This window comes from Phalacrocorax aristotelis, chromosome 3, assembly GCF_949628215.1.
Source record: "Phalacrocorax aristotelis chromosome 3, bGulAri2.1, whole genome shotgun sequence".
Lineage (NCBI taxonomy): Eukaryota > Metazoa > Chordata > Aves > Suliformes > Phalacrocoracidae > Phalacrocorax > Phalacrocorax aristotelis.
Genome location: NC_134278.1, coordinates 86,045,455 through 86,073,057, shown reverse-complemented (window position 1 = coordinate 86,073,057; position 27,603 = coordinate 86,045,455). Strand labels below are relative to the sequence as shown.

The 27,603-nt window shown below is 40.8% G+C and overlaps 1 protein-coding gene across 9 annotated transcripts in view; it reads left to right on the top strand.

Annotated features, from left to right (window-relative positions):
* The window catches only part of KIF16B (kinesin family member 16B), a 146,781-nt gene that overhangs the window by 99,408 nt on the left and 19,770 nt on the right, over window positions 1–27,603 (top strand). For 5 of the 9 annotated variants that reach the window (XM_075088265.1, XM_075088263.1, XM_075088264.1 and 2 more), the window contains one exon: window positions 1,430–1,519. In XM_075088265.1, coding sequence (XP_074944366.1) covers window positions 1,430–1,519 — 90 coding nt within the window. Of the gene's footprint in view, window positions 1–1,429; window positions 1,520–3,036; window positions 3,473–20,897; window positions 21,068–27,603 lie in introns of those variants that run through there. The other 4 variants (XM_075088269.1, XM_075088270.1, XM_075088268.1 and 1 more) reach the window with 4 other exon arrangements.

Here is a 27,603-nt window from a genome sequence, read left to right as displayed (position 1 = left end):
TTTATGAAAAATATTGAGAAGGCCAATTTTATTTACTTAACATTTTTTAGTTAAAAATAGAGGTAAAAATAGAAAAAAGAAAAAAAAAAAACAACCCCAAACCCAAAACCTGGTTCCTGATGTCATAAGACACACAATTTTGGTTTCCAAAACAGTTTCACCCAGTTTCCCTGTTCTGTGTACAGCAGCAAAGGCAGCAGGGATGGAGAAAGGTGGACCAGTTTGTTGCAAGGATGGAGTAGCAGTTGTCAATGACAGTGCTTGGATGCTGGTTTCCTCTGGTTTATTGCTCTGGTTTCTTTTTCTCCTACTTGGTTATTGTGCTCCATTACAACTTACTTTACCTCTGTAACTTTCTGATACACTCAGTAGTGAGGGAACTTTAAGGTTAAAAAGCTTGTGTCTTCATGAAATGCATTTTATGAAAATGCTTATTTTTGATCTTCATGCTTAAAACCATAGCCAGGCAGAGGTAATATCACATATTAGGCCTGTTAGATTAAAAAAAAAGCAACAAGTCTTTTCAGGTTTAGGCATTGCCATTTGGCTTTCTCCAGCTCTGCTAGTTGGTGTAGAAAAATGCCCACTCTCTGTGCAACATTGTGCTACAGAAAGGCATTGCTGTAAAATCAAAGGCTTCCAGTCACAGCACTTACCAAATTTCTTTCCTATCATCTAATTTAAGACAGTGAAAAATTTTTGTTGGTTTCTCAGTTTCAGTAAGAATTTTGTGAGTAACTAATGTAAGGTTGTATTGCCCTCCCTCTTTGCTCCTGTTGCTATGCGCTTTATTCACAGGAGTAATTCTGCTGATTTAAATGAAAATTCCTGCATAAAAGGGGTGTTCATCAACATATGGATGACACAGGCACAGATTGTTTTAAAGGAATATCTTCTACTGAAAGCTCGCATATATCATTTTTATGCTACAAATTAGAATCCCATTCTGCACGGTAATGAACTCCGTGTGTCTGAGAAACATGTATTTGTTTGTGTATCTGTCTATACATACATGTGTGGGTATATGAGAATATATACATTTCGATGAATGTATGGAGAGGCTATGCTATGCATGTACTGGGGGTTAGTCCTTCACTGATGGAACATCCACTGATTGCAACACTCTGAGCTGCATAGCTGCGCCAAGGAATGATTGGAGATGTTTTAATGTGTTTACAGCCTCGTCAAACCACTCCGGAATAAGGAATAAATGCATTCCATTTTTTTGCTTTGCAATCAGTGCTCCTTATTAAATACAATTCTGTCACTGTAGTGAAAGAAAAATTAAATAAAGCTATAAAAGCTTACGAATTTAAGGGAACTAAGAATTGCCTGTTTTAATCTCATAACCTTGTATACTGCTTGGTTTTTAGTGTTATATATTGTGTGGCTTTATTTCTGTTTCTTCTTTTGATATTGTCTGATACAGATAACAGTCCTGGATGAGACATGGACAGTATTCAGGCGGTACAGTCGTTTTCGGGAAATGCATAAGACTTTAAAACTGAAGTACCCAGAGGTGAGTTTTGGTAAAACTTCTGTTATAGAAAAGGGTGGAGGGTAGAGACTTGAAAATAAGGGTTTTTTTGAAAGATGTTTACTCGAAACCAATATTCTTCTCAGCTGTGTGATTCTAGTAAGACTGGCAAACTTAAATCTCCGAGTCCGGGAGATGCAGGGTGGATGTTGCATGCTGTTGCTACAGTGAAACTGCAACTCCATGTGTTGCCTCTAGCCATTAATTCCCTTCACTGCTGACTGGCAGCGTTCCCTGGAGGTTGCTGTTTTGTTCACTGCAAGATACTTGCAGTCAGATCATGTCATCCTGATAACTCCTCATTTAAAAGAAGACCGCTGTTCTACAGATACTGTTTTGTCATAGTGGCTTTCAGGTTTCTGCAAAATGGAAAATTGAACCTTCTGACCGCCTCAGAGGAATTGGGCATTCAGGATATGAGAAGCTGTGCCTGACAGCTTTAGTTCATTGGAGTGAGCATTTGTAGAACTACAGTTCTTGGTTTCTACATCAGGTTTATAATTATTATCATTTTTGTTTCCTTTCTACTTATTCCCTTGGATATTAGAAGACAGAAATCATTCAAACAATCGAAGTGATCCTGATTTGAGAGTTAGCACAAGTAAAGAAGCCTGGGCCATATATTCATAGGCAATATATTAAAAAACATTAATTTATTCAAGAAGGTGAGAGATGCAAGAGTGTGCAAATGCTTTCTTGCTCTTCGTTGATGTATTCTATAAGCTAAAAACTAATTGAGCATGGAAAGACCTTGAGTTTTAAAGAGCAAAATATGTAGATCTGTGTTTTGTGGAGGTTCTGGGACTAAAGACCCATTCCAAAGCAGTATGAATACCAGAAATTGAAGCTGCCACACACCAAATATCTAACAAAAAGCCTAAAAAAAAAAGAGAGAAAAGAGTAAATCAGGTCATCTTTTCTGATTGTCAGAAAATTTTAAGAGGTAAAAATTAATTTTGAATGGAAAATTGAAATGTTCTCTTTTCACAAATACTTTAAAAATATTACTTGTGAATGAACAGCAGTATCATATTTTTGATTTGAATGTATTGCCATTTTGTCTCGGATGTTAGAGTTATAGTCTGTTGACAATAGTATCAAGCAGCTAGGTAGTCAATCAGTTGAAACAGAAAAGGGCCACCTGAATCCCTCTGCAGGCTGGTCTTCCCCATTTAGGAAATGTGTTTGGCCTTTTTCAGAGGCTGTTATTGGTCCTGACAGTACAATTCAATTTGGCTTGTACAGTTACATCAGAGGGAGAGCAACATCTTTGTAGTACATAATAATCAGGTTCAGGAGGAACATGATGTTCTTAAAGCCATTATTAAAATGTCCTGTATGCTGCAGCATATTAATGTAACTTTTTTGCAACAAGCATTTGTGACTCTCTGTACAAATTTGGGCTTTTCTGGTGTTACGGGTGGGAGGGGTGGGTTTTGCTGGTTTTTTTTGTTTGCTTGTTTTGAAGAACCATTAGAACATAGGAGTGGTATTACTAGGTCGAAATGAAGTCCAGCATCCAAGAGCATACAACGGAGAAAAAAATCCCAGCCTCTAGAGCAAAGGTACTTTCTTCATCTTGGAGTCTTCCCAGCTGAAGTTGTTTTCATTGTAATTAGTAGTTCGTGATTAATATTTTTCCTGTGGATTTTATCTGTATTTTCTGTTCTTTACACCACTCACTTTATAGGTATCTTATAGGCAATTTTCTTTTGCTGCCTTTTTTGTTGTTTGGGGTTTTTTTAGCTTCTTCCCTCTGCAGTCATGTTTGCAAGGTTGATATATTGTGTAGTTTAATGTGCCGTTTTGTTTCATATTGACATTCTGTGTTGCCATATGTCTGTGTCGTAGTTAAACTTACTGAGATTCACATCTAGTACGTTAACGGAATTATTGGTTTAATTACGCAGATGAATAAATTTCTAATTTCCACATAGGAAATGCATTATAGTATGTTTTATTAAGTTATCTGTTCCCTTCTCAAAACTTTTTGTGAATTGGGGCAAATACCAAGTTTGTCAGTTCAATTTTCCCTAAAATATTGTCGTGGTTCAGCCTCAGCTGGCAACTGAACACCACGCAGCCGCTCGCTCACCCCCCCCCACCCCTGTGGGATGGGGAAGAGAATCGGACGAGCAAAAGCACTTGTGGGTTGAGATAAGCACAGTTTAATGATTACAATAAAATGATGATGATAAATGATTATGATAATGACAATAATGTTAATATAATAAAAGGGAAAAGGAAGGAAAGGGAAAACAGGAAAAAAAAACCGCAGAAACACGAACGATACAACCGCTCACCACCCGCCGACCGACGCTGCCCGTCCCCGAGCCGCGATTGCTCCCTCCCTCCCCCGGCCAGCCCCTCCCAGGTAGCATACTGGGCGTGACGTTACATGATATGGAATATCCCTTTGGTCAGTTTGAATCCGCTCTCTTAGCTGTGCCCCCTCCCCTCCCAGCTTCTTGTGCACCCAGCAGAGCATGGGAGGCTAGACATGTCCTTGACTAGTATAAGCGCTACCCAGCAACAGCCTAAACATCTGTGTGTTATCTCAATAGATTTTTTTTTCCATGCTAATTTCAAAGCACAGCACTATACCAGCTAGAGTGAAGAAAATTAACTCTATCCCAGCTGAAACCATGACAGTATCCACCCCTTATTCCATATCATTGACATCATGCTCAGGTCCCATACTATTCAGTACAAATTCAATAATCCCTATCCATCTTCTCATCCTTTAACAATATATATATATATATATACAGATTTTCATTTATCATTCCACTAGTCTATGGAAACCCCTGTAAAATGTCTGTGAAATGTCCATGAGTTCATTTAGTCCATGACTTTGGATTTCATCTCTTGCAAGGGTCCTTCAGAGAGGTGGTGTGCGTGGGGTCAGATTGTTGCATGTCAGTCCTTGTTCCATCACCGCTGCACTGGTAGTTCTTGTTCTCTCACTGCTGCACTTTGCTCGGTTCCATTGAAAGTTCATTTGCTATTATTATTAATTGGGAGATTCCCACCATGATAACATTCCATTGATGCAACCATAGTAGTGATGACATACAACATCATATAGCAATTAACAGCATATTATTCAGTTCATTGGCTGTTTTCACCCAAAATTAAATCCCCCTGAGGTACACACCGGACTCCTCCATCGTCCTGCATCACCCACCAAGCGCACCCAGGTCCTCGAGCAAACGCAATCCCACGAGTGGGTTTGCCTCTGCTGGAAGCAGGAATAACTCAGACTGTCTTGCCCAGCATATTTCTTCTGTGCACTACAGGGACTCTATCCCCTTCCACAGTATGTAAGGATTCTGATTGGGCCAGGCCAGCTCGCCTGGCAGATCCCCTCGTGTTGACTGACCAGGTGGCTTTTGCTAAATGTGTATCCCAGTGTTTAAATGTTCCACCCTCCATTGCTCTCAGTGTCATCTTTAATAGTCCATTGTATCTTTCGATTTTTCCCAGAGGCTGGTACGTGATAGGGGATGTGATACACCCATTCAATGCCGTGCTCTTTGGCCCAGGTGTCTATGAGGTTATTTTGGAAATGAGTCCCATTGTCTGACTCAATTCTCTCTGGGGTGCCATGTTGCCACAGGACTTGTTTTTCCAGACCCAGGATAGTGTTCCGGGCAGTGGCGTGGGGGACAGGATATGTTTCCAGCCAGCCGGTGGTTGCTTCTACCATGGTGAGAACATGGCACTTGCCTTGGCAGGTCTGTGGGAGTGTGATATAGTCAATTTGCCAGGCCTCCCCATATTTATATTTCAGCCATCGTCCCCCATACCACAGAGGCTTTACCCGCTTTGCTTGCTTGATTGCAGCACATGTTCCACATTCGTGGATAACCTGCGCAATAATGTCCATGGTCAAGTCCACCCCTCGATCACGAGCCCACCTGTATGTTGCATCTCTCCCTTGATGGCCTGAGGTGTCATGGGCCCATCGATCTAGAAATAGTTCACCCTTATGCTGCCAGTCCAGATCCACCTCAGCCACTTCAATCTTGGCAGCCTGATCTACCTGCTGGTTGTTTCGATGTTCTTCAGTGGCTCGACTCTTGGGGACGTGAGCATCCACATGCCGTACCTTTACAACCAGTTTCTCTACCCGGGCAGCAATATCTTGCCACAGTGCGGCAGCCCAGATGGGTTTGCCTCTGCGCTGCCAGTTGCTTTGCTTCCACTGCTGTAGCCAGCCCCACAGGGCATTTGCCACCATCCAGGAGTCAGTACAGAGATAGAGCACTGGCCACTTTTCCCGTTCAGCAATGTCTAAGGCCAGCTGGATGGCCTTTACCTCTGCAAACTGGCTCGATTCACCTTCTCCTTCAGCAGTTTCTGCTACTTGTCGTGTAGGACTCCATATAGCAGCCTTCCATCTCCGGTGCTTTCCCACAAGGCGGCAGGACCCATCAGTGAACAGGGCATACTGCTTCTCCTTTTCTGGCAGTTTGTTATACAGTGGGGCTTCTTCAGCACGTGTCACCTCCTCCTCTGGTGATAATCCAAAGTCTTTGCCTTCTGGCCAGTCCATAATCACTTCCAAGATTCCTGGGCGACTGGGGTTTCCTACTCGAGCCCGCTGGGTGATCAGTGCAACCCATTTACTCCATGTAGCATCAGTTGCATGGTGTGTAGAGGGGACGTTCCCTCTGAACATCCAGCCCAGCACTGGCACCCCGACTGCCAGGAGCAACTGTGCCTCAGTACCAACCACTTCTGAAGCAGCTCGAACCCCTTCATATGCTGCCAATATCTCTTTTTCAGTTGGAGTATAGCGGGCTTCGGACCCTCTGTATCCCCGACTCCAAAACCCTGGGGGTCGACCCCGGGTCTCCCCTGGTGCTTTCTGCCAGAGGCTCCAGGTAGGGCCATTCTCCCCAGCTGCAGTGTAGAGCACATTTTTTACATCTCGTTCTGCTCGGACTGGCCCAAGAGCTACTGCATGAACTATTTCTCGTTTAATCTGTTCAAAGGCTTGTCGTTGCTCAGGGCCCCATTTGAAATCATTCTTTTTCCAGGTCACTTGATAGAGAGGGCTTACGATCAGACTGTAATTTGGAATATGCATTCTCCAAAAACCCACAACGCCCAAGAAAGCTTGTGTTTCCTTTTTGCTGGTTGGTGGAGACATGGCTGCTATTTTGTTGATCACATCCATTGGAATCTGACGACGACCGTCTTGCCATTTGACTCCTAAGAACTGGATTTCTCACGCAGGTCCCTTCACCTTACTTTGTTTTATGGCAAAACCAGCTTTCAGAAGGATTTGGACTGTTTTCTCTCCTTTCTCAAAAACTTCTTCCGCTGTGTTGCCCCACACAATGATGTCATCAATGTATTGAAGGTGTTCTGGAGCTTCTCCCTGTTCCAGTACAGTCTGAATCAGTCCATGGCAAATGGTAGGACTGTGTTTCCACCCCTGGGGCAGTAGATTCCAGGTGTACTGGACGCCCCTCCATGTGAAAGCAAACTGTGGCCTGCACTCTGCTGCCAGAGGGATTGAGAAGAATGCATTAGCAATATCAATTGTGGCATACCACTTGGCTGCCTTGGACTCCAGTTCATATTGAAGTTCTAGCATGTCTGGCACGGCAGCACTCAACGGTGGAGTGACTTCGTTCAGGCCACGGTAGTCTACTGTTAGTCTCCACTCTCCATTAGACTTCCGGACTGGCCATATGGGACTGTTAAAGGGTGAGTGGGTTTTACTGATGACTCCTTGGCTCTCCAGTCGACGAATGAGCCCGTGGATGGGGATCAGAGAGTCTCTGTTGGTGCGATATTGCCACCGGTGCACTGTTGTGGTGGCGATTGGCACCTGTTGTTCCTTGACCTTCAGCAACCCTACAACAGAAGGGTCCTTTGAGAGACCGGGCAAGGTAGACAGCTGTTTAATTTCCTCCGACTCCAGGGCGGCTACACCAAAAGCCGGCTTGTAACCTTTTGGGTCCTTGAAATACCCTCTCCTGAGGTAGTCTATGCCAAGGATGCACGGAGCCTCTGGGCCAGTCACAATGGGGTGCTTCTGCCACTCATTCCCAGTGAGGCTCACTTCGGCCTCCAATACAGTTAGCTCTTGGGATCCCCCTGTCCCTCCAGCAATGCTGATGGGTTTTGCCCCTATATAGTTTGATGGCATTAAGGTGCACTGTGCGCCAGTGTCCACTAAAGCTTTATACTCCTGCGGGTCGGACGTGCCAGGCCATCGGACCCACACAGTCCAGTAAACCCAGTTATCCCTTTCCTCCACCTGGCTGGAGGCAGGGCCCCCCTAGTCCTGATCATAGTATTCATCACTCACTTCCGGTAAATATGAATCACGGGTGTCTCTGTTAAGATCAGTCAGGCCATCAGCACTTCTGCTCCTCTGTCTGGAGAATTGCTTACGGGAAACTGGAGCAGCAGCTCTCCTGGAGAAACTCCCCTGAGTAATTGTTCTCCCTTGCAGCTCACGTACCCGTGCCTCTAAGGCTGAGGTAGGTTTTCCATCCCACTTCTTCATGTCCTCTCCGTGATCACGCAGGTAAAACCATAGGGTGCCCCGTCATGTGTATCCCTTCTCTTGAGCCAAGGGACGATTACTCCTAATGGCTGAGATACTGGTCCGTACTGGTGGGGAGTAGGACATATCTTCTTTGAGTTGCTGGAACTCTCGGGACAGTTTCTCAACAGCAGAGATGAGCGAGGAAGAGAGATTCGCTTCATATTCCCGGAGTCTATCAATCAACTCAGCCACCGTTGGTGTCTCGTCATCTTTCCAGGACATCACTGCCAATGAGTTTGCATACGAGGATGGTGCGCTCCGTACAAACTTCCGCCACATGGGTCGTGTGCACTCAGCTTCATCTGGATCTTTGGAGGACCGTTGATCGTCCAGGTCACCATAAACCACCTCAAGCACGGCTAATTCCCTTAGATGCTGAATGCCTTTCTCCATGGTCATCCATTTTCCTAGGCGAAATACAATATCTTCTTTAAAGGGATACCTCTCTCTCACCGCGGTCAGGAGCCGCCTCCAGAGGCTGAGGGCTTGTGTTCCTTTTCCAATTGCTTTATCAATGCCCTTCCCTAGAGAGGGATCCCAGTTATTTGGCTTCTTTTCCCTCTAGTTCCAAACTACTGGCCCCATTATCCCAGCATTGGAGCAGCCAGGTGATAACGTGCTCACCTGAATGACACCCGAAATCTTTCCGTATATCCCGCAACTCATTCAAGGATAGAGATCGGGTAGTTTCTGTTTCTTGTACACATGGTTCCTCCTCCTCCTCCTCTTCTCGTGATGGCCCTGGCTCCTCGTAATCTCTTTCTAAATGAGTTGACCTTCTCTTCCATGATTTCTTCTTGCATATAGGGGCGACTGATACTGGCACAGGTTGGTCCTCTGGTTTAGCTGCAATGCTTGGCACTGGGGTTTGAGTAGCTGCAGTGCCTGTCGTGGGGGTTTGAGTGGCCGCCGTGCTCGTCACCGGGGTTGGAGCAGCTGCAGTATCTGTCGTGGCGTGTTGGGTGGCCGCAGTGCTTGTCACTGGGGTTGGAGTAGCTGCAGTGTCTGTCGTGGCGGGTTGGGTGGCCGCAGTGCTTGTCACTGGGGTTGGAGTAGCTGCAGTGTCTGTCGTGGCGGGTTGGGTGGCCGCAGTGCTTGTCACTGGGGTTGGAGTAGCTGCAGTGTCTGTCGTGGCGTGTTGGGTGGCCGCAGTGCTTGTCACTGGGGTTGGAGTAGCTGCAGTGTCTGTCGTAGGGGGTTGGGTGGCCGCAGTGCTTGTCACTGGGGTTGGAGTAGCTGCAGTGTCTATCGTGGGGGTTTGAGTGGCCGCAGTGCTTGTCACGGGCGTTGGAGTAGCTCCCTTCTCTTTCCCTTGGGGGTACTGAATAGTGTTAAATAGGGCTCGATAGGCATAAGCCAGGCCCCAGCACATTGCAGTGATTTGTATCTCTCTGGAATTGCCAGGGTGACAACATACTTCCTCCAAATGTTCTACTAATTTTTCAGGATTCTGCACTTGTTCAGGGGTGAAGTCCCACACCACGGGGGGTGCCCACCGTCTTAGGCATTTGCCCATACTTTCCCACATACCCTGCCACGCATAGCTATTGAGCCTTGGGACAGATCTCTGGATTATATTCTTAACTTGCTTACTAACCTTAGACAGATCTGATACCACCTGCCAAAGCAATATCAACAGGTGTATCTTAACTACACAAGGATGTTCAAGATACTGAAAAGTTGTTGTAATGAAGGAGGAGACATTACATAAGATAGTAGCTATGGTGCCATTCTGTATTTCCTCCATAAAAAACTCCTCAGAGGAGGAGGTATAATTGCTAATTGCCTCCATGAGGTGGTAGCTGTAGTACAGTAACGGCTTCCATGCAAAACCTAAATAACCGATAACAGTCAAGCCAGTGTTTTAATAACAAGTCTCCCAGGCAAAATATCTCTAATCACTGCAGAGCACAGCAAACTGACAAAACCAACAGCAAGTTTTAACATGTACTTTACAATCAGCATGGTAAAGACTGGACAAACTAATACTGCGAGCAGATGAATCAAGGCTGTCAGCAACTGTTCTTATCTCAAACCCTTCGTGCCCCACGTTGGGCGCCAAAAATACTGTCGTGGTTCAGCCTCAGCTGGCAACTGAACACCACGCAGCCGCTCGCTCACCCCCCCCCACCCCTGTGGGATGGGGAAGAGAATCGGACGAGCAAAAGCACTTGTGGGTTGAGATAAGCACAGTTTAATGATTACAATAAAATGATGATGATAAATGATTATGATAATAATGACAATAATGTTAATATAATAAAAGGGAAAAGGAAGGAAAGGGAAAACAGGAAAAAAAACCCGCAGAAACACGAACGATACAACCGCTCACCACCCGCCGACCGACGCTGCCCGTCCCCGCGCCGCGATTGCTCCCTCCCTCCCCCGGCCAGCCCCTCCCAGGTAGCATACTGGGCGTGACGTTACATGATATGGAATATCCCTTTGGTCAGTTTGAATCCACTCTCTTAGCTGTGCCCCCTCCCCTCCCAGCTTCTTGTGCACCCAGCAGAGCATGGGAGGCTAGACATGTCCTTGACTAGTATAAGCGCTACCCAGCAACAGCCTAAACATCTGTGTGTTATCTCAATAGGTTTTTTTTTTCCATGCTAATTTCAAAGCACAGCACTATACCAGCTAGAGTGAAGAAAATTAACTCTATCCCAGCTGAAACCATGACAAATATGATATTCTTTGGATAAGCGTAGTAATGTGTTTTGGCTTCTAATATAATTTAAAGAAATGTTTAGTCATATTACTTCCTGAAACAATCGACGTATAGCTTTAGTACTGTCTTCTTCCAGCCTTTATCAAGCCTCCACTTCACAACATCCTTCAATAAATTATCAGTGAGGTTCAAGTATGTGTATCTTTGCTAAATAGAAAGCACATTAAAGGTCAGAGGAAGTGATACAAGCATTTGATCCTGTCAGCTACTGCTTTTAAATAGGTGCTGTCACTTAAGTACTTGTTTTGGAAACCCTTGAAGCACTGATGTTGTCCTCTCTGTTCTACATAGTACAGGCTGTTGTGTTGTGTCCACTCCTGCTTTGAGACTTAGGGTACCACAAGGAAATGGCAAGTCTGTGGGCAGAAGAAACCTAGCTAATAAGCAGTTGGTTTCTTCTCCTTGTCAGCATTTCTGCAAATTACTGTGTCCTTATTTATCAGAGGGGAAGAGCCCATTGTGATCTATGAAACACATAATAGCGTGCGCTGCAGTAAAGATTTGATGTTTGTTTTCTTTGAAGGAATTTCATTATCAATGTTACATATGTGAATGATCGATGGCTTCCCATATTTTTTATCTTTATTTAAAATACCCTTAATTTATGGTAATTTTGGATTAATTTTGCAACATGAGTAGGATTTCAGTTTGGTGACTTGAAAATCATCTGTCTGCTTCTGCTCACCTGTCATTGACCTGATTTGGGATTCACCATGATGCTTAAATGCATTTTAATACAAAAGTTGGCAAAGTTGCGTCCTTAGTTACTGTATATTCATCCAAAGAAACTCGGTCTTTAAAAGCAATGTTATCAGAATCCATCGGAGTTGAATTTTATTTCGCATAGTTCACCTTCCAACTCTAAATTAATATTTATAATGAACAGCGAAAATACTGTAGACATGTTTAATATATGAGTGTCCTGCCTTTAGAAGTGAACTTCACAGCTCATTAGTTGCTCAGCTCTGAGTTACTACATCAGTATTTTAATAATTTGCCGATCTTGCATTTTGTGTTGCTACCACTGAATTACCAAATGAGTATTGACAAACTGATTTATTGGGAAGGTTTAAAAAAAAAGTATCATTTTCAGAAGCAGAAACTGTCTGATGTCTTCCAGACTTACAATATTTTATATACCTGCACATTTCTTCTAATGTAATTAAGTGGCTGCTGACAACTGGATATCTAACTGAAATGTCACATGCAAATTTTGAAAGACTGAAGCAGCTGTGGCAGGGTGAGATTGTGCCAGAGGCAGATAAGTACCAGCATTTTAAGTGTCTTTTTTTGCTTTCTAATGTCTGTATGATTTTAATTTTCCCAACTTCAGCTTTCTTACACTGATAGATTGTTAATGACTCTCGTATTATTTTTGGAATTTTAATTAAGACCATACTTGGCTTTCAGTTGCAGTAGTCTGTAATGAAGGTACTTTTTCGTTTGTCATTAGTCAGAAATGGGAGCAAATGGGCTCTTCAATAAGGAAGTGAAAACTTTCAGAATAAGATTGTCTTTTTTTTTCTCCTTCATCTTTTCCTATCAGTTCATGCTTTTGAAATATTACCAGGGTGCTGGTTTCTGCAGAAAACCTTCCCTTCTTGATCCCCATCTTGCTGTGAGAGAAAACTCGCTTTTCCATCTCTGTTAGTTCAGCAAGTTTGAGTGATGCATTGTTGTGATGGCCAGTGCTCTCCTCTTCTTGCCACTTCCTTGTCTCTTCCCTCTTTCAAAAGAGAACAGAAGAACAGTTGTCTATTTGTCTTTCCCTACCAGAATCCAAAGTTTATGAAGTCCCTCATCCATGTGGATGTCCTTAATTCCTACTTGCATCCAGGTATCTGGGCCAGGTTTTGTGGGGCTTTCACTGTAGGCTCTGCTTATGGAGTTGCCTGTCAATCTTCTTGAAATCTCTTTCCATCTGCGTAAAAAATCTCTACATAGTGTTAAGGGAAGCACTTACTATTGAGGCATTTTTATTACTAATAGACTTAAAATATTAGTAGATCCATAGAGAGCTGCCAAAGAGAAGGTCAAAGGTATGCTTGCACTTATAGATTCGTTAATGGAGATAAGGGCCTATGTGTGTAGGCAAGATTTCTGCAGGAGTGCTAAAGCTATCAATTTCTAATAATATGTGTGTTTGTGTTTGATATATGGGTTCTGTATATAAATATATACTTTTATCTTTCACAGTCTAAAGCACAAAAGGACTGTTTATAATTATTGAAGAATTTTAGGTCATAATTGAGCCAGCTTCCCCTTCCTCTGGTCTGGTTTTTGTCATTGTACATGACCAAATGGATGCATAATACCCATATCTGAAACAGCAGGAACGTCTATGTAAACTTGAGCCTTCAAGCCAAAGTTACCCAGTGATCTGCCTCTACCCCACCTGCTATTCCTACTGGGGAAGGGAGTAGCGTGCACAATATATTGCAGTACACTTCGATATCATGAATCTTGCAGGTTAGGATTAGAGGCTATTGCTTGGATGACAGGGTTTTTCAGGTACATTAAGTATTGGACAGTAAAGATTGTATTTTATAACTGTTAGGAAATAACGCTGTCTGGTTTCTTTTTTTTGTGTGTCATGTTCTGGAGGAAAGACTGTCATCGGCAGTGTTGATGAGAGTCATATATCCCTTCTTCTAATTTCTGAAGATAATATCCTCTGCTTATCAGAAATCTCTTTGTTTGACAGAGTATCATTCTGTTTGAGGGAACTCAAGGCTTTGTCATGTGTTAACAGGATGCTCTTTGCTTCACATACCTGCAAGAATGCATGAAACTCAGGGCAGAAAGTCTCTCTCAAGTCTTTCAGAAATAGTATGTGAATGCTTTTGAATATATATTGAATTCAGAAGAATTGTTGCAGGCTTATGTAAAAAAAAAATTTCAGATTTTTTCCAAACTCAAAGTAGTCTGTCTGTCTCTTTTTTTTTTTACTGGAAGTGTTCTGTATCTCAGAGAGGAGTTAAAAGAAATGTATCTCAGTGAGGCCAGTTCCCACTCCATCCATCCATACTGCCCGCAACCACCAAACTTTTATATCTTAATAGCAAACATATATATCAGACAGCAGATCCTTTCTTAATTTCTTTTTAGACTTTTTTCTAGTACCACTTATTGTTTAGGAGTAATTCAGCTCTGTAATGATGAATGAAGAGGCATAAACTGCTCATTTAACTACCACTGACTAATCTTGCTGTCCTTTCCTTTTGCCTCCATACTCCTCTTGGGTGACTGCCAGGGAAGGATCTCTGTTTTCTCTTTAAGTGGTCCATACATCTGGTGCACTTTATAAGTAATACGTGGAAGAAATCTTCAACACAAAATGCTGATATGGATAATGGTGAAGGGATGACTTAGTGGTGAAGCATGAACTTTGGGAGAGCATCCTTGGATTCGGGAAGAGATTCTTCACAGGATCGCTGTCAGAAATGCAATTTTTTACTAACTTCTGAGGCATGGTTGGTGTGGGTTTAGGGATTTTTATCCCTTCCCTCCACCCCCACCTGGATAGTTTCAAGGATAATTAGGCAATATCTATGTATTTATGTAATTATTAAATATTTTTTAAAGTCTTATCAGAAATGCGGGGTTCTCCCTCCTGAGGAACAACACAAATAGTGAAATTAAACCAGGAGCAGAGTGCTAAAGCGGCAGACTTAAGCAGAGCATTTAGGACAGCATTTTGGCTGGGATCTGGGCTGTCTGGCTGCTCGGATTCTGGTTTGTAACTGTGCAGCTGTAGTGTTTCATTAAATATAAAATTTGTGTTCATCTCCTGGGATTACTTTGAAGGGGAAAAGGATGAGGAAGCAATAACTTTGAGGTACTTGGCTTGCAGGGCTAGCAAGCCAGTTGCCATGTAACTAGTGAGCTCCTGGAGCTAAGGAGCTGCTTTGGCAGCAGAAGTTGAAAGCTTGTTGCATCAGGGCTGGCCAGCCTGAAGCTCTGCTGGTTTTACCATTGGATTTTCTCATTTACTGGCATCAGTAACTATATTTAATTAATGTATAAGATATTTAGGTAGTATGCTCACACAGAATGCAGCGTTCTGGATGTTTGGATGCTTCTGACGTTCAGTTGTAAGTAGTGTGAAGCACAATAGCTGTAAATAACTGTAACTAAAAATGTTTAAGACAGTATTTAAAATGAGTTTGTTCTGAAACCTCCAGTGCTTACACTCAAGTCTTGATACTGCGGTGACCAAAGTCCTAATCTGTTCACAAGTTCAGTGATTGCCGAAATTGGTGTTTAGAAACTCTTGAGACCAAGAAGCAATTTATCTCACGGGTTACATGGATGAAAGAGAGCAGGGTGTAGCATATAGGAGTGAACATGATGGTACAAATCTTCCTACAAATGCTATTTCATTATTTTATCACAGAATCACAGGTTGGAAGGGACCTCAGGGTTCATCTAGTCCAACCTTTCTAGGAAAAGTGCAGTCTAGACAAGATGGCCCAGCATTTAGAAGGCTTAAGTTTGTCTGTATATGGACTCTTAATTCAAGTTCTTTTTAGCCTCTAGGAACTCCGTGGCCCTTAGTGAGCATAGTCTATAACAATATTTTAAAATTTATTTCCGTATTTGAAAATTTGATCCAGTGAAGAAAAAAGTTTGATGTATTCTGCCTGGACTGGAAGGGTGTTTCTCGATTAACTAGCAAATTTGGATTTATTTGTATTTCTTTTAGATAATCATGAATATGTACTGTAGTTTTTGTTTTTATATAATGGAAAAACATACTAGGAGTAACAACTTTAGTATGACAACCTTAGGACAAACACCAAGAATGCATAAACAGTCTAAAAGCTTTTTTACCAGAAACTGTACATTTGGGCAAAGATTAAAATAAAATTTATTTGCAACATTTATGTGCTTGTAAATAGTAAATGCCATGATGTGTATTAAAATAATACCTCTGGGAGACTTGTAAGTATATAGAATAGCATTTAGAAAATAGTATTTGAAATATAAATCCTAAACTAAAGGCAGACCTTAATTTTTACTTTCTAGCCTGGAACAATGTTAGCCTTAGTAATGTATGTTTCCGTAAATATTGAAAGAAAAATATAGTAATTTTTAGAATCCGTATCTGTGTGTAAACCTTATAATACAAGTATGTGATTATAGCCTTCACCTTTATTCAGTACAAAATATAGTAACTGTGGTATAGATAATTTTGACATTCATATTCTTGTCACCTATAACAGCCAGGAAGTACACACAGAGGAAGCATATTTTGTCACATATATGTTTCCAGCTCCTATTCCTAATTATATTTTATTCAGAGCATTCTGAAAGCCTGTAGGTTTCTATACGTAGTACTTCTATATCAGCTTTAGTTTGCCATTAGCTACAGAAGTGATTTAAGAGGTAGACCCCTAAATGCTTCATCTGGCCTTTCCTTCTGCAGCATGAGACTTTTGGCTGCTGATATTTTTAAAAGAAATTTTAGGACTCTGCTCAGTACACCAGTCTACAAATGAACAGGAGAATTTGTTCCCATAAGTAATGTGTGGAAAACATCACTGCTAACCATATCATGTAGCTCAGTGCAAGTTTGATTATAAGGAAGTGTGTTTATTCCACATGGTCCCTCTGAATTCATACTTGCTAACCAGGACTGGAGCATCTGAGACATAGCAAACCCCCTGGCGTATTTGCTTCCAGCATAATACTTAATTCCCAATCTATTTGTAGTGGGAAGATGTATTCAGTGTGTGAATTTCGTATACTAAAACTGAATCTGAATGTGTAAGAGGATTGTGAAAGCCCGGCTTTGGGATTAATTTGTGATGATTGTTGTTTTGTGGACTAGATTTGTGCGGTAAAGTTTTCTTGGTTTGGTACAGGCAATTCTGCAGAAATACAGTTTCTTTCTTCCTTCCTTGTACTTCTTCCCTCCTATGTTTTGGTCAATAGAGAGACCTGTTTTATTTTTGGTCTGTCCTGAGCAGCTAATGAAACCTGTGAGTTTCCAAATTGTTCTCTGGGAAAATACCATTAGCTTTATAGGTCTTCTGACAAATTCAGCACGAGACAAGATTAACTTGCAGGCAGACATCAAATGCCAGGTTTCATTGATTGCGCTGTGCAAAAGTCTTGCACATTAGTAAGGTAGGTAGAAATTGAAAAAAGAATCATTTGGAGTGGGGTGAGTTCTTAATTTCATAATTCATTAATCATTTGACAGAATAATTGCTTTGATTATTTGATAATCGGATTTTCAAGGCTCCACTCAATTATCTATTGAATTTGCATGTTATCAAAATATTCATGTTGCTTTATTGGTAAAATATTTTCAGATGGATAACAGCTCTCTGCAAGAGTGGAATGCCTCTGAGAAGAAAAATTCCTGGACAATGTGACTTGAAGTTTAGGTGATTGCTGGGATTCAGCTGTTTCTTAGCTGCTTCTGACTATCTGTAGGCTTGAGGAATGCCTTAGGCTGCAACCCTGTGTCTTCATTTTCTTCCTGCTTGGTGAAAGGCAGAGGGGAAGATTGGAGTTTTAGTTGTTTCATTCTTTTTTTAATGATTGCCTTGCTTTGGAGGACTTTAAGACTTGTGCTCCATTAATCATTAGCTGTTATTGACAGCCTCGATCTCTTCCAAGGGTTTTGTGAAGAACAGCTTGTTCTCACTGTGCTGGTCAGGGATATGCTGCTAGATTAAGTAGAGTTTTCAAGTAGAATCCTTTGGTTTCAGTTGATTTAGGACACAATGACTGAGATATATCTCTAGTTTTTGTGGAAATACTCAGGTTAATTTTGAACAAACAGTGTAGATAGTAACAAAGACTCTAGTTCCAGCTGTGCTGCCTGTTGGTTCTTCCCCCCCCCCACCTTACATATGTAGATGGTATTGCTGAAAAACTGCACAAGGGAATCTGTTAAGGTAAACTTCATTCACTGCCTAATCTGGAGGATTATACCAAGTTTTTGACCTTCATGTGGCAGCTTTTGAGCAGGATATTATTACAGGGTTGCCCTACTCTGTTCATTTGGAACCACTGGGAGAATGAATAGGAAAACACAGGTTGCAGATTTTGCAGTTCAGTAAGAATATTTAGCTGTTGATTTTGGCATTTATGTATTGGGCAAAAGAGTGACTACTTATCTAAACAGGATTGAGATATAGGTGGCTTAACTGATGGAGGCCTCATTCAGGTAAGACTGACATCTGCAAGAAAGAAAAGCTCATGAAAAACAGTTTCTGCCTCTCTATTTGACAACAGTTGTTGGGGCAAAAAGGTGAAATTGAAGCACAGTTCCTTGTCTCTGTAGGCCCCATTTGTGCTCACTGTAAAGAGATCAGTGCCTTCACATGGCATTTCAGAGCATCTGAGGCAAGTCTCCTGCCCTGATCATCCCACTGGAGGATCCTACACAGCTGCCAGGGACTGTTGCACAAGGGAAGATAAGCCAGAAGCTGAGGGTCGCTGCACCACAGCTTGCAGAGGGTACTTCAGTGGCCAGGGCACAGTCCAGCATTACCTGAGCAGGGCCAGGACGGTGAGAGTAACTGCTCCAGTGGACAGCCAGGGATCAGCTGTCAAGGTGAGGTGTCAAGTCAGGTCCAGGGTCCATCCAAGAGAGGCCAATTACTAGTGAAACATTGGGAGCCGCTATTTGTAATTTCAGCGTTCTCTTGTAAATATTCCCCTTTTCAATATAAGTAAGGTTGGTTAAATGATGAATTTGCTTTAAAAAAAAACAAACCTCAAAACAAAAAAAAAAAACCACCAACACCAACCTTATGATTAGCATTGTTACAATCTATAAGAGACACTTTTTATCTAAGGGTCTTTTATAAATATTAGTTTATCATGTTCCTGCTAATGAGCTTTCAGATTCAATAGGTGAAAATAATATTATGTTTCTTAATTAAAAATGGGTTGGCATTAGAAGAAAGGAAGAAAACAAATTTCTCAGACCTGTGTAGCTGATAGAATCTCATTTAGAAACTATACTAAAAGCATTCAGTTTTGTATTCACAGTGAGATCTTCCTGTAAGTCTCTCAGAATATTTTCTTGACTACTGTAATGTAAATACATTTTAAAAAAATCTGGAAGGATCTTTTACCATCTCCCTCTGCAACACAAAGCATATAGGAGGCTCCGTCTTACAAGAGAGAATCGTCTATCCCACTACAGAGCCCAAAGGAAGAAAGCCCAAGCAGTAAAATTTATTAGGCATCCCTGCATGACAGAAATCAATAAAATACAATCTCTTGTGGTTTAATATGAAAATAAAAATAAGGAAGCAGTGGCTCTCAGGAAGTATGTTGAGCTGTAGGTGTAGAGTTAAATATGTCAAGAGGAGAAGACTGAAAGTGGAAGATGTTACCCAGTTTACTGTAGGGCGTATTTCAGAACCAAAGCCAGAAATAATAGTGCAGAGAGCAAGCTGTCTGTCCACGTATGAAAAACAAAATTCGTTATGGGAATGTTGGTGATGTGAGTGCAAGTGAGATGAAAAAGCACGCTTTTCATGGGTGCCAAACTTCAGGAGCCAGTGTTAAAACATTCAATTAATTCATGGTTATCTATAAACAGTAATGATGCTGTGAATGACAAAAATAATCAAAGCTGCAGTTCTGTTTGGCCAGTTTCTTATGTATTGAATCTATTATTTTCTATCATACTTAGTTCTAGCTACTACTGGGTATCAATGATAATTTAATGACTTGTGTTGTCCCGTGCTGTTGGCAGTTGGGGCACTCTGAGGCTGTTAGAAAATACAGTGTACACTCTATGAAATACTTTAAATTTCTTTCAAATTGCATTTGAACACTGCATGTCCTAGTCTTGTTATGTCTTTCTTTGGAAAAAAATTACAGCAACACTTAAGCAGTATTTTAAATCCTTACATTACTCACTGTAAACTCAATTCTAACTCCAATTTTATTTTAAAATCAGAGACTAAATAAGAATACCTTTACTTTTAAGTTGAGCTCAATTAGTACCAGTATTGTTAAAGTAATTGCAAACTACTGTATTGCAGGGTTTTATTTATGTATGTAGAGTAGTATAATTTCCATCCTGATTGTACCTGAAGGCTGTCATATGCTATAACTCGTTGTACGGATGCTGTAAAAAAAAAAAAAAAAAAATTAATGTGGTCTTTTAGCCCTCCCTTGTTTCCTTGGATTACTAAAACTTGTGTAGGTGGAGCAGCATTACTTGTAGACAGACTCAGTGATGCAGTGCTTGTTGGGGACAGAAATATTATAGCCTTCCAGAAAGCATCTGACAGACGATAATTGTGAAATTACTGACATGTAATCCAAACCCCAATACTTGCAATAGTTAAGCAAATCCCTGTTTTCTGCCCTGCCCTGCCCTGAATAATGATGTTGGCTTTGGTACCATGACACTTGAATCGAGTGCGTCTGTTTTCCATGTGTACGTGATATATACGTAGGTCTTGCTTTCTAAACATTTACCTTCAAGTGCTTGATCAAGAAATTTTATTATACTTGGAAACAAATTTATCTAGTCTCTTCCACCACCATGACTCTAGGACCTCAAGAGTAGTATTAAATGGTGTATTGCTCAAGAAACTGAGAGTAACAGTGATTTTTCTGGTCCCCATAGTTACTGTCCTGAAGATTCAAAATCCTTTGTCAAGCAAGCTCCTGAAAACATATCTTAAGTTTATTACATTGAATCAGTTATCTGTCATTTTAAGCTTTATTGAGTGACAGCAGTGATAGTGGGAGGAAAATGACAAATTTTGAGTCTTACAGCTAGGTTTTAATCCTGTGATAAAGCAGCTAGTTCTATAATATCTATAAGACTAGACATAAGTGAAAATGTATATATAACCTATATGACTATCAATCACTGTTACTGTTGGAGGAGGGACCAAGTAGTTCCTTTTAGGCTTGCCATCTGCATACTTGCACTGCATTTTCTCTGGCTTTATTTGAAATGACGCAGAAGGCTAGCTAACTTCTTGTAATTAGTCCAGTTTGTTGTGAGAGTTGCTGCTTTATATCTGTAACAAATCAAACTTAGAGGCATGCTGTGTGTTTATTTGCAGGTGTATTTCTCTGTGACAGCTGTTCCTTAAGACCCTGAGATCTGCCAGTAATTTTGAGTAGTCAGAAAGGCATCCATCAGTCAGCACTAGAAATTATTGCTTCTTTTTGAGTTTTCAATATTAGCATTTCTCAAAGGTAAGGGTGACTGAAATTTATGGCATCAGTTGGCCACAAGAGATGGGGATGTTTCATAAACGCTGTCAGATGTCACTGACATGAGCTTGTGTGCAACAAACAGATCTTTTTGGGAAGAGCTGTTACCTGCTACGGTGAATTCTCCTTTCTGAACCTACTTCTGTTGCTTAAATGGTATTGGGACTTCTCAGCGTACAAAGTTGCCTGATGGCCAACATGCATCAGCAGGAAAGTGGTGTGGAGTGGGGCAAGGCTGTACGCAGCCACTGTGAATATGGTGTCTGCTGCATGGCCAACCTTGTACTGTTGCAGGGACACTTCCTTAACCTGACTACAAATCCTAGTGGGAAGGTAATGAATCAAATCCCAAATCATTTTTGAAAGGAAAATAAACCCCACAGAGAGGACCAGAATAGTCCTTTTTTACCTTCTTTTTGAGAAGTGCAATTTGAGCCACGCATTGATGAAGATTAATTAATGTGTTGAACTTTGAAGACATGAATTTGCAAACCCAGAAGTTTCTTTAAAGCACCATCACCTGAAACTACATGAAAAAAAGTAACATTTAGTTTGCAAAATTATGAGCTAAAAGCGTAGAGAGTATGTGATAAACTTGACTGTAGACTCTCTAGGTCAGCATGTACCCTTGTCTTAGACCATGGACTGCCATGCAGTACTGGTAGTTTTCCACCAGATACTTCTGTCTTGGGGTAAGTGATAGATGAAGGGAGCAAAATCAAGGTTGCAAGGATATGGTATGTAACAGTTTTTTCATGCTTATTTTTCAAATACATATATGAATCAGATTACTTTTATTTGTTTTTGACTGATTTACATGTGAGATAATTATATCCTTTGGGGTGGTGTATGGTGTTTCTACACCATCTTATTCTGCCTTTCTACAGCCTGCATAGAGAACTTTAATATATTTTCTTTGCAATTTGGGCCAATTTTTGTCCCTTTTTCCTTGGTATCCTTGGTCAGGATTATCAATCCTGAGCTATGCAGGCAGTGGTTTATATTTAGAAAGATGCCCTGGCTGTATTAGTTTCCAATTTTCGTAAGAGTTTAAAATCCCAAAGCTGTGAAATTTTATAGAACTGTGAAAGGTTTGCGTGAACTTTGATACATCCTATCACTCATTTTTATAGTTATTCTGTATTTAAACACTATCGTACAGCTTATAATGAACAAAAGGGTGAAGTAATTTGTCAAATATTATATTGACAATTGTTTGTGGCTCTATTTTGGTATGTTGTTATTCCAACTAGTTTGGAAATTGCTTTAAGGAAAAGAAAAACACCCCTGTAGTGCAAGGTAAGTTCTTTGGCTGCAGTTAATTTGATTTTTCTCAATAGCAGGAAGCAGGCTAAATAGAGTTAAAATAATGTGATAAACAGTGGCCTCCACATTTCACCATAGCTCCAAAAATGCATATTGAATATAGGTCAGCCTGCTTGTTTAAAGGAGAAACTTGGGTATGAGAACTTTCAAACCTTTCTGATAATTACAGATGATTGATAGGCAGGTGGGCACGATTCAAAGAGTGACACACAGTTAATGAAATGCAATCCTACTTGGTAGTTTTGCATCATCAGAGGGAGGTTTCAGGGGAGGTTCACAGGAGGTGAACTTTTTTTTTGTTCTTATCCCTCTTCAGTGACAGATAAAATCGAAATGTTCTTTGGAGAAAAAGTTAGGCCTGTATGAGGAAGGCAACTGGCAAGCATGCCAGGAAGATATTAAAAGTTCAGAGTTACCCAGAATTAGAGACAGCAGAGTTGTGTAAACTTGTGCATCCTGAGAAAATGCTCATGTATTGGTGGATCTAGAAAAGACAATCTGTAGGAGTTAGTCACAGCATCCAGACTTTGAGGGTACTCACATCAGAACTGCATATATTTATGGGAGGAAATGTAAGTGCTTGTGCTTCTTGGCATGTCTTAGTGCCAGTATTGGAGAGGAATGACGTAGAGGAGGTACCTATTTATATATGGGTGATGCTCCAGAGACATAAGTAGGAAAAAGGCAAGGAATTGTAGCCAGTCTGGGGACAGTGGGGAAGCTGCATAATTGCTTACCCAGCAGGTTAACCCTAGTAGGGTCTCCAACACACTCTGGCCTCAATGGAATGTATTTTGGAGGGGATAAAGTAGACCTGGCTCGCCAGGCAAAAAGCAGCATGCAAGCCAGGAGTTGCTCCTGCCAGCCAGAAATGCAAAGGTTAAACCAGTTCTGTGGGCAGGTAAACCTTTGGCACAGAGCCAACAGGATGGCAAGCAGGAAGAAAGAGTATAGGCAGGTACATGGGGCAAAACAGCTTCCTCTGAGTAAAGGCAGTGCTGTAAAGGGATGGGAAACCAAGTTGGTTGGATAAATTGTTTTCAGGAGATACCAGAGGGAAAAAAAAAACAACCAAAAAAACTCAAAAAACAAAACAGGGAGATGTTTGCTGACCAATTTATTGAGGATTTTTCAGAGTAGACTCCCTCAAGGAAGGAGGAAGATGCTCTTTCCTTTGTGAGTGTTCGATGAGATCCAGGCACTGCAACCTGTAGCAGCAAGGAGAGCCAACAGCAGCAAGCTGGAAGACTGCAGCTATGATGGAGGAGCTTAGATACGGCAGGGATGAGCCTAGAGTAGCTCCTCAGGTCTCGGAAACACTGCAAAGACCTGGGGAGCAGAGGGCCTGGAGCGGAGTCCGCTTCCCTCAAAGCCAGTGAAGTACCAGAGTGTGTTAGGCTGGTATCAGGGACTTTCTGCGGGGACTCCTCTGCAGGGACCCTGTGTGTAAGAGGAATGTTGTGTACAACCTTCTTTCAGTTCTGTTTCCTGGTCATTTGAGTTTTCTTTGGTTTAGGAGGTTAATTATTTAGTCTTCTCCATGGAGTTCACTACAGTAAAAGGTTGGCATGGGTTTACCTCAAAGCTTTGGCTGATCCTTAGTTGCCCATATATCCCACCTCTGAGAATATCAAATCCCTCAGGGAGGATGGTGTGGGAACAGGAAATTTCATAAAGCAAATGGACAGTTGAGTAAGAAAAGAATTAGGTAGGTCATGGCGGGGGAGAAGCATAGCAATAGAGTAGAGGCAAGCTGGAAAGTGGGACGAGAACATGTTAGAAGAGATGGAAGAAGAAGTAAAGAGAGAATATTAGAAATGGAAGAGGAAAAGTAGGTGACAAACTGAACATCCAGAAAATAATTGCATGGATATTCCGTCTCCTCGATTAGTTGATAATGGAAAATACTGTCTTTAATCTTCCTGTCTTCTGAGGGCATCACTTACCTATAGCATACATACAGGGGAAGCACACTAAGGTTTACATGATGGAGGACTACATTATTATCTTTTGAAAGGAGGATAAGTTTTGAGTATTATTCACTCATATTTGGGAAAATATCATCTGAACTTTAAATGGTTTCACCTATATCACCTCAAAATGTGACTTAGGTAGGTTTAAAGTTATTTTATTGGTTTATTTTTTAGTGGATAGTATATGCTCAAATGATTTATCTATTTGATTTTTTTGCAGAAATTATAAAGTTGCCTTTAATCTGTTCATTAAGTGCTAACTTTTTCCCTTTGCCTAAGGCTCTCTTATGAAATTGTGTAGAATAAGTGGTTTATTTCAGACAAAATACTAGTAAAGATATAGAAGACAAGCTTTTTTCACCTGTTGTCAAATCACTAAATATTTAGTGCAAGTACCTATTAACAATACAGCTTTTGTCCAATTTCTTTAGAGTCTGGGAGACTTAGTACATCTTGAAGTTGAGGCCTAGGCTACTTTGTTTAAACTTCAAAAACTAAAAGTAGGACAGTTTTTTCTTTCATTGCTCTCTGCAAAATCAAGTCAGGAGAAGCCACACTGGCTGCCACATTCTTCTCTTTGATTTTTCTCATCTGTGACAGAGATTTCTGGTACAAAGGATCAAAAGTCAGACATGCCCTTTGAAAAATGAGAAAATTCAGAGTTGTAAAAGTAACTGAGTTAGGCGACCAACTTTTTAATTTAGTAGTTAGCATTTCCTTAATTCTATTTTGTCCCCTTTTCCCCCCATTTAAATATATCAAAACAATGAAGTACAAAGAGAATTTGGGATGAAAGATTTAAGACGACTCTGCATCCATCAACGTCTGCACTGTTTTTCTTAAGAAAAGAATAAATCTTCTACCATATTGAAATATAGATTTTACCCACCAGAAATAATGAGATGTTTCAGTCCTGTAAATTTTTGCTTGATGTTGGAAAATGGCGCTTTTTTTAATGTTTAGGGAGCATAACCCTTTGAAAAATTTCACATTTCAGAAGTGACAAGCCTACATGACTGTATTATGTGGTATTTTACTTTGGTCCACTAGATATTGAAATATCATCTGCAAAGTACTGTACAAGACTTTTTATTAACCTGTTATGTTCCACTGTACTATAAAACCCCTGAACTGAATTAAATCCAGCAAGTCCCTAGCAGACTTCAATTAATGTCAGTGAAGGGTCTTGAACTGAGTGTGATAGAAATTAAAGGACACCCTTCAAATGTTGATGGCTTTGTTTTCTAAAGGCCCTGAAATGAACCCAGGCAGAACCTTTTGTGGTTATTAGAGCCTTTATTTTCATTCTTTTGGCTTCCAAAAGGCCAGTATTCAAATTTGCATTTCTTCCTGGGGCTCAGTAGTTGAAGGCTATGAAGAGGTATGGTTTTACTTTAAAAGATCATGCTTCCATATAGATGGTGTTAGGTATATGCTGTTTCCAGAAGTAGATGAATCTTAAAATCAGAGTTATATATAAGATAGAACAGGTGACTAAATAAACGTACTTTTCTACCATCTACTCTTACCAGCATTAAATACCTGCCAATAACCTTGTTAAACCAGTCTCCTGGCTGAAATGTGAGAGAAGTATAGGAATCCATTAAGCTGTTTAAAATTTACTGTTGTAATACTTGCTAGGTATGAAGCACCTTCACCTTGAGAACTGGACCTAGTACTCTCTAAACTTGATCATACTCATCTCAAATACTATATCATGGTAGGTAAGTATAGTTTCTTACAGATCAGGTTGCTGAGACACAGACAAATAACATTCCCCAAGTAATACAAGACCCAGAAACAAAACACGACCTTTATTTATTATGAAGAAATTAGGGAGTAAATTACAAATGACTGTTTGCCTCTCCCTAAGACTGCTACTGCCTAGCAACGAATGCCAGATAGGATAAATATTAGCTGTAAAAAGTTTAATGTCTAAAAGACATTAGGAATGCTGATAGGCAGTCTTGAGGTGTCTCCGTACTATCTTAAAATATTACCTGGCTTTGCATTTTGGGTCTAAGAGTAGTCCCAGCCTTGCCCATGGTAGGCGTATACATGTGTGCACACACTCGTGTATATAATGAATTTGTATTGCAGCAATGCTATAATTGTGAATAATAGGGAAATGCTTCTGCAGCCAAAATAAAAATCAGAAATTTTGCACACTAGATGCAGAAGCTTCTCAGGAAATCATTCGAGCTCACACTTCCTGTCAGGCTAGGGAATATGCCTCTTAATTTCCCCTGACAAAACATCACCTCAGCATCCCTGAAGAACGACAAAACATCCCTGCAGAGAAAGACTGACTGCCAAATGCTTTCACTGCCACTGCAGCAAGGGGGACAGGGAAAGGATGGGCATGCTTCAGAAGTTTCAGGAAAGTAGAATAATTTACCTTACTACCTGTAGAGTCCCACTGCTGTGCCTTACATTGCTGTGAAATATTCATCTCATAGTCAAGATGTGGACCCTGAAGAATTAATTTGAGCCAGAAGGTACATGGCCATTTAATTCTAAAAGAATAATTTTATACTCCTGAATCTGGATAGCGTGAAATTCTCTTACAGTGTTTGAGCCAAGGCAAACAATCTCGATGCAAAACCTACACCTGCAGATCTCTCACATAGTTAAGTGACAGAACAAACGTGGCTCAGTCATGTACTGTGCTGTGTGCATTAACCTGTAGCCGTGCTAATGTCATCTAAAGTTACTGTGTAGTTTCTTAAAGGCGTTGTAGCACTACTAGTAACAAAATCTGATACTGAAATATTTGCTACTGCAATTTGGCCTAAATGAGTAAGATATTTTAAATAAACCTCAAAATTCTCTTGAATCATTGCATTTCTGAATTGCACATAATCACATTCAGAGTCTTTATGTCAATTGTTAAATCAGGACAGAGGATCTTTATAGGTAATCATCATACCATGTATCATTACTTCAGTATATTCATATTGCTGGGCTTTTTTTCCTTTTTTATAGATGGAAATTGTGATGAGATGAGAACATTTTAACATCACTCTGCATATTTGTGCAACTCTTGCACCAACGTATTTTTTTCCCCACACTGAAGGAGTAGCTTTGTAAGTCAGAATGACAGAGATCAATGGTGTATATATAAGCATACTATCTCTGGTAAATATACTAATATTAAATTTTTTATAAATATACTACAGTGGACAAGCTTTCTATTGCAGTGAAATTACACAGTCACATAGAGGACTACATAATTCACATTGCTGCATGCATG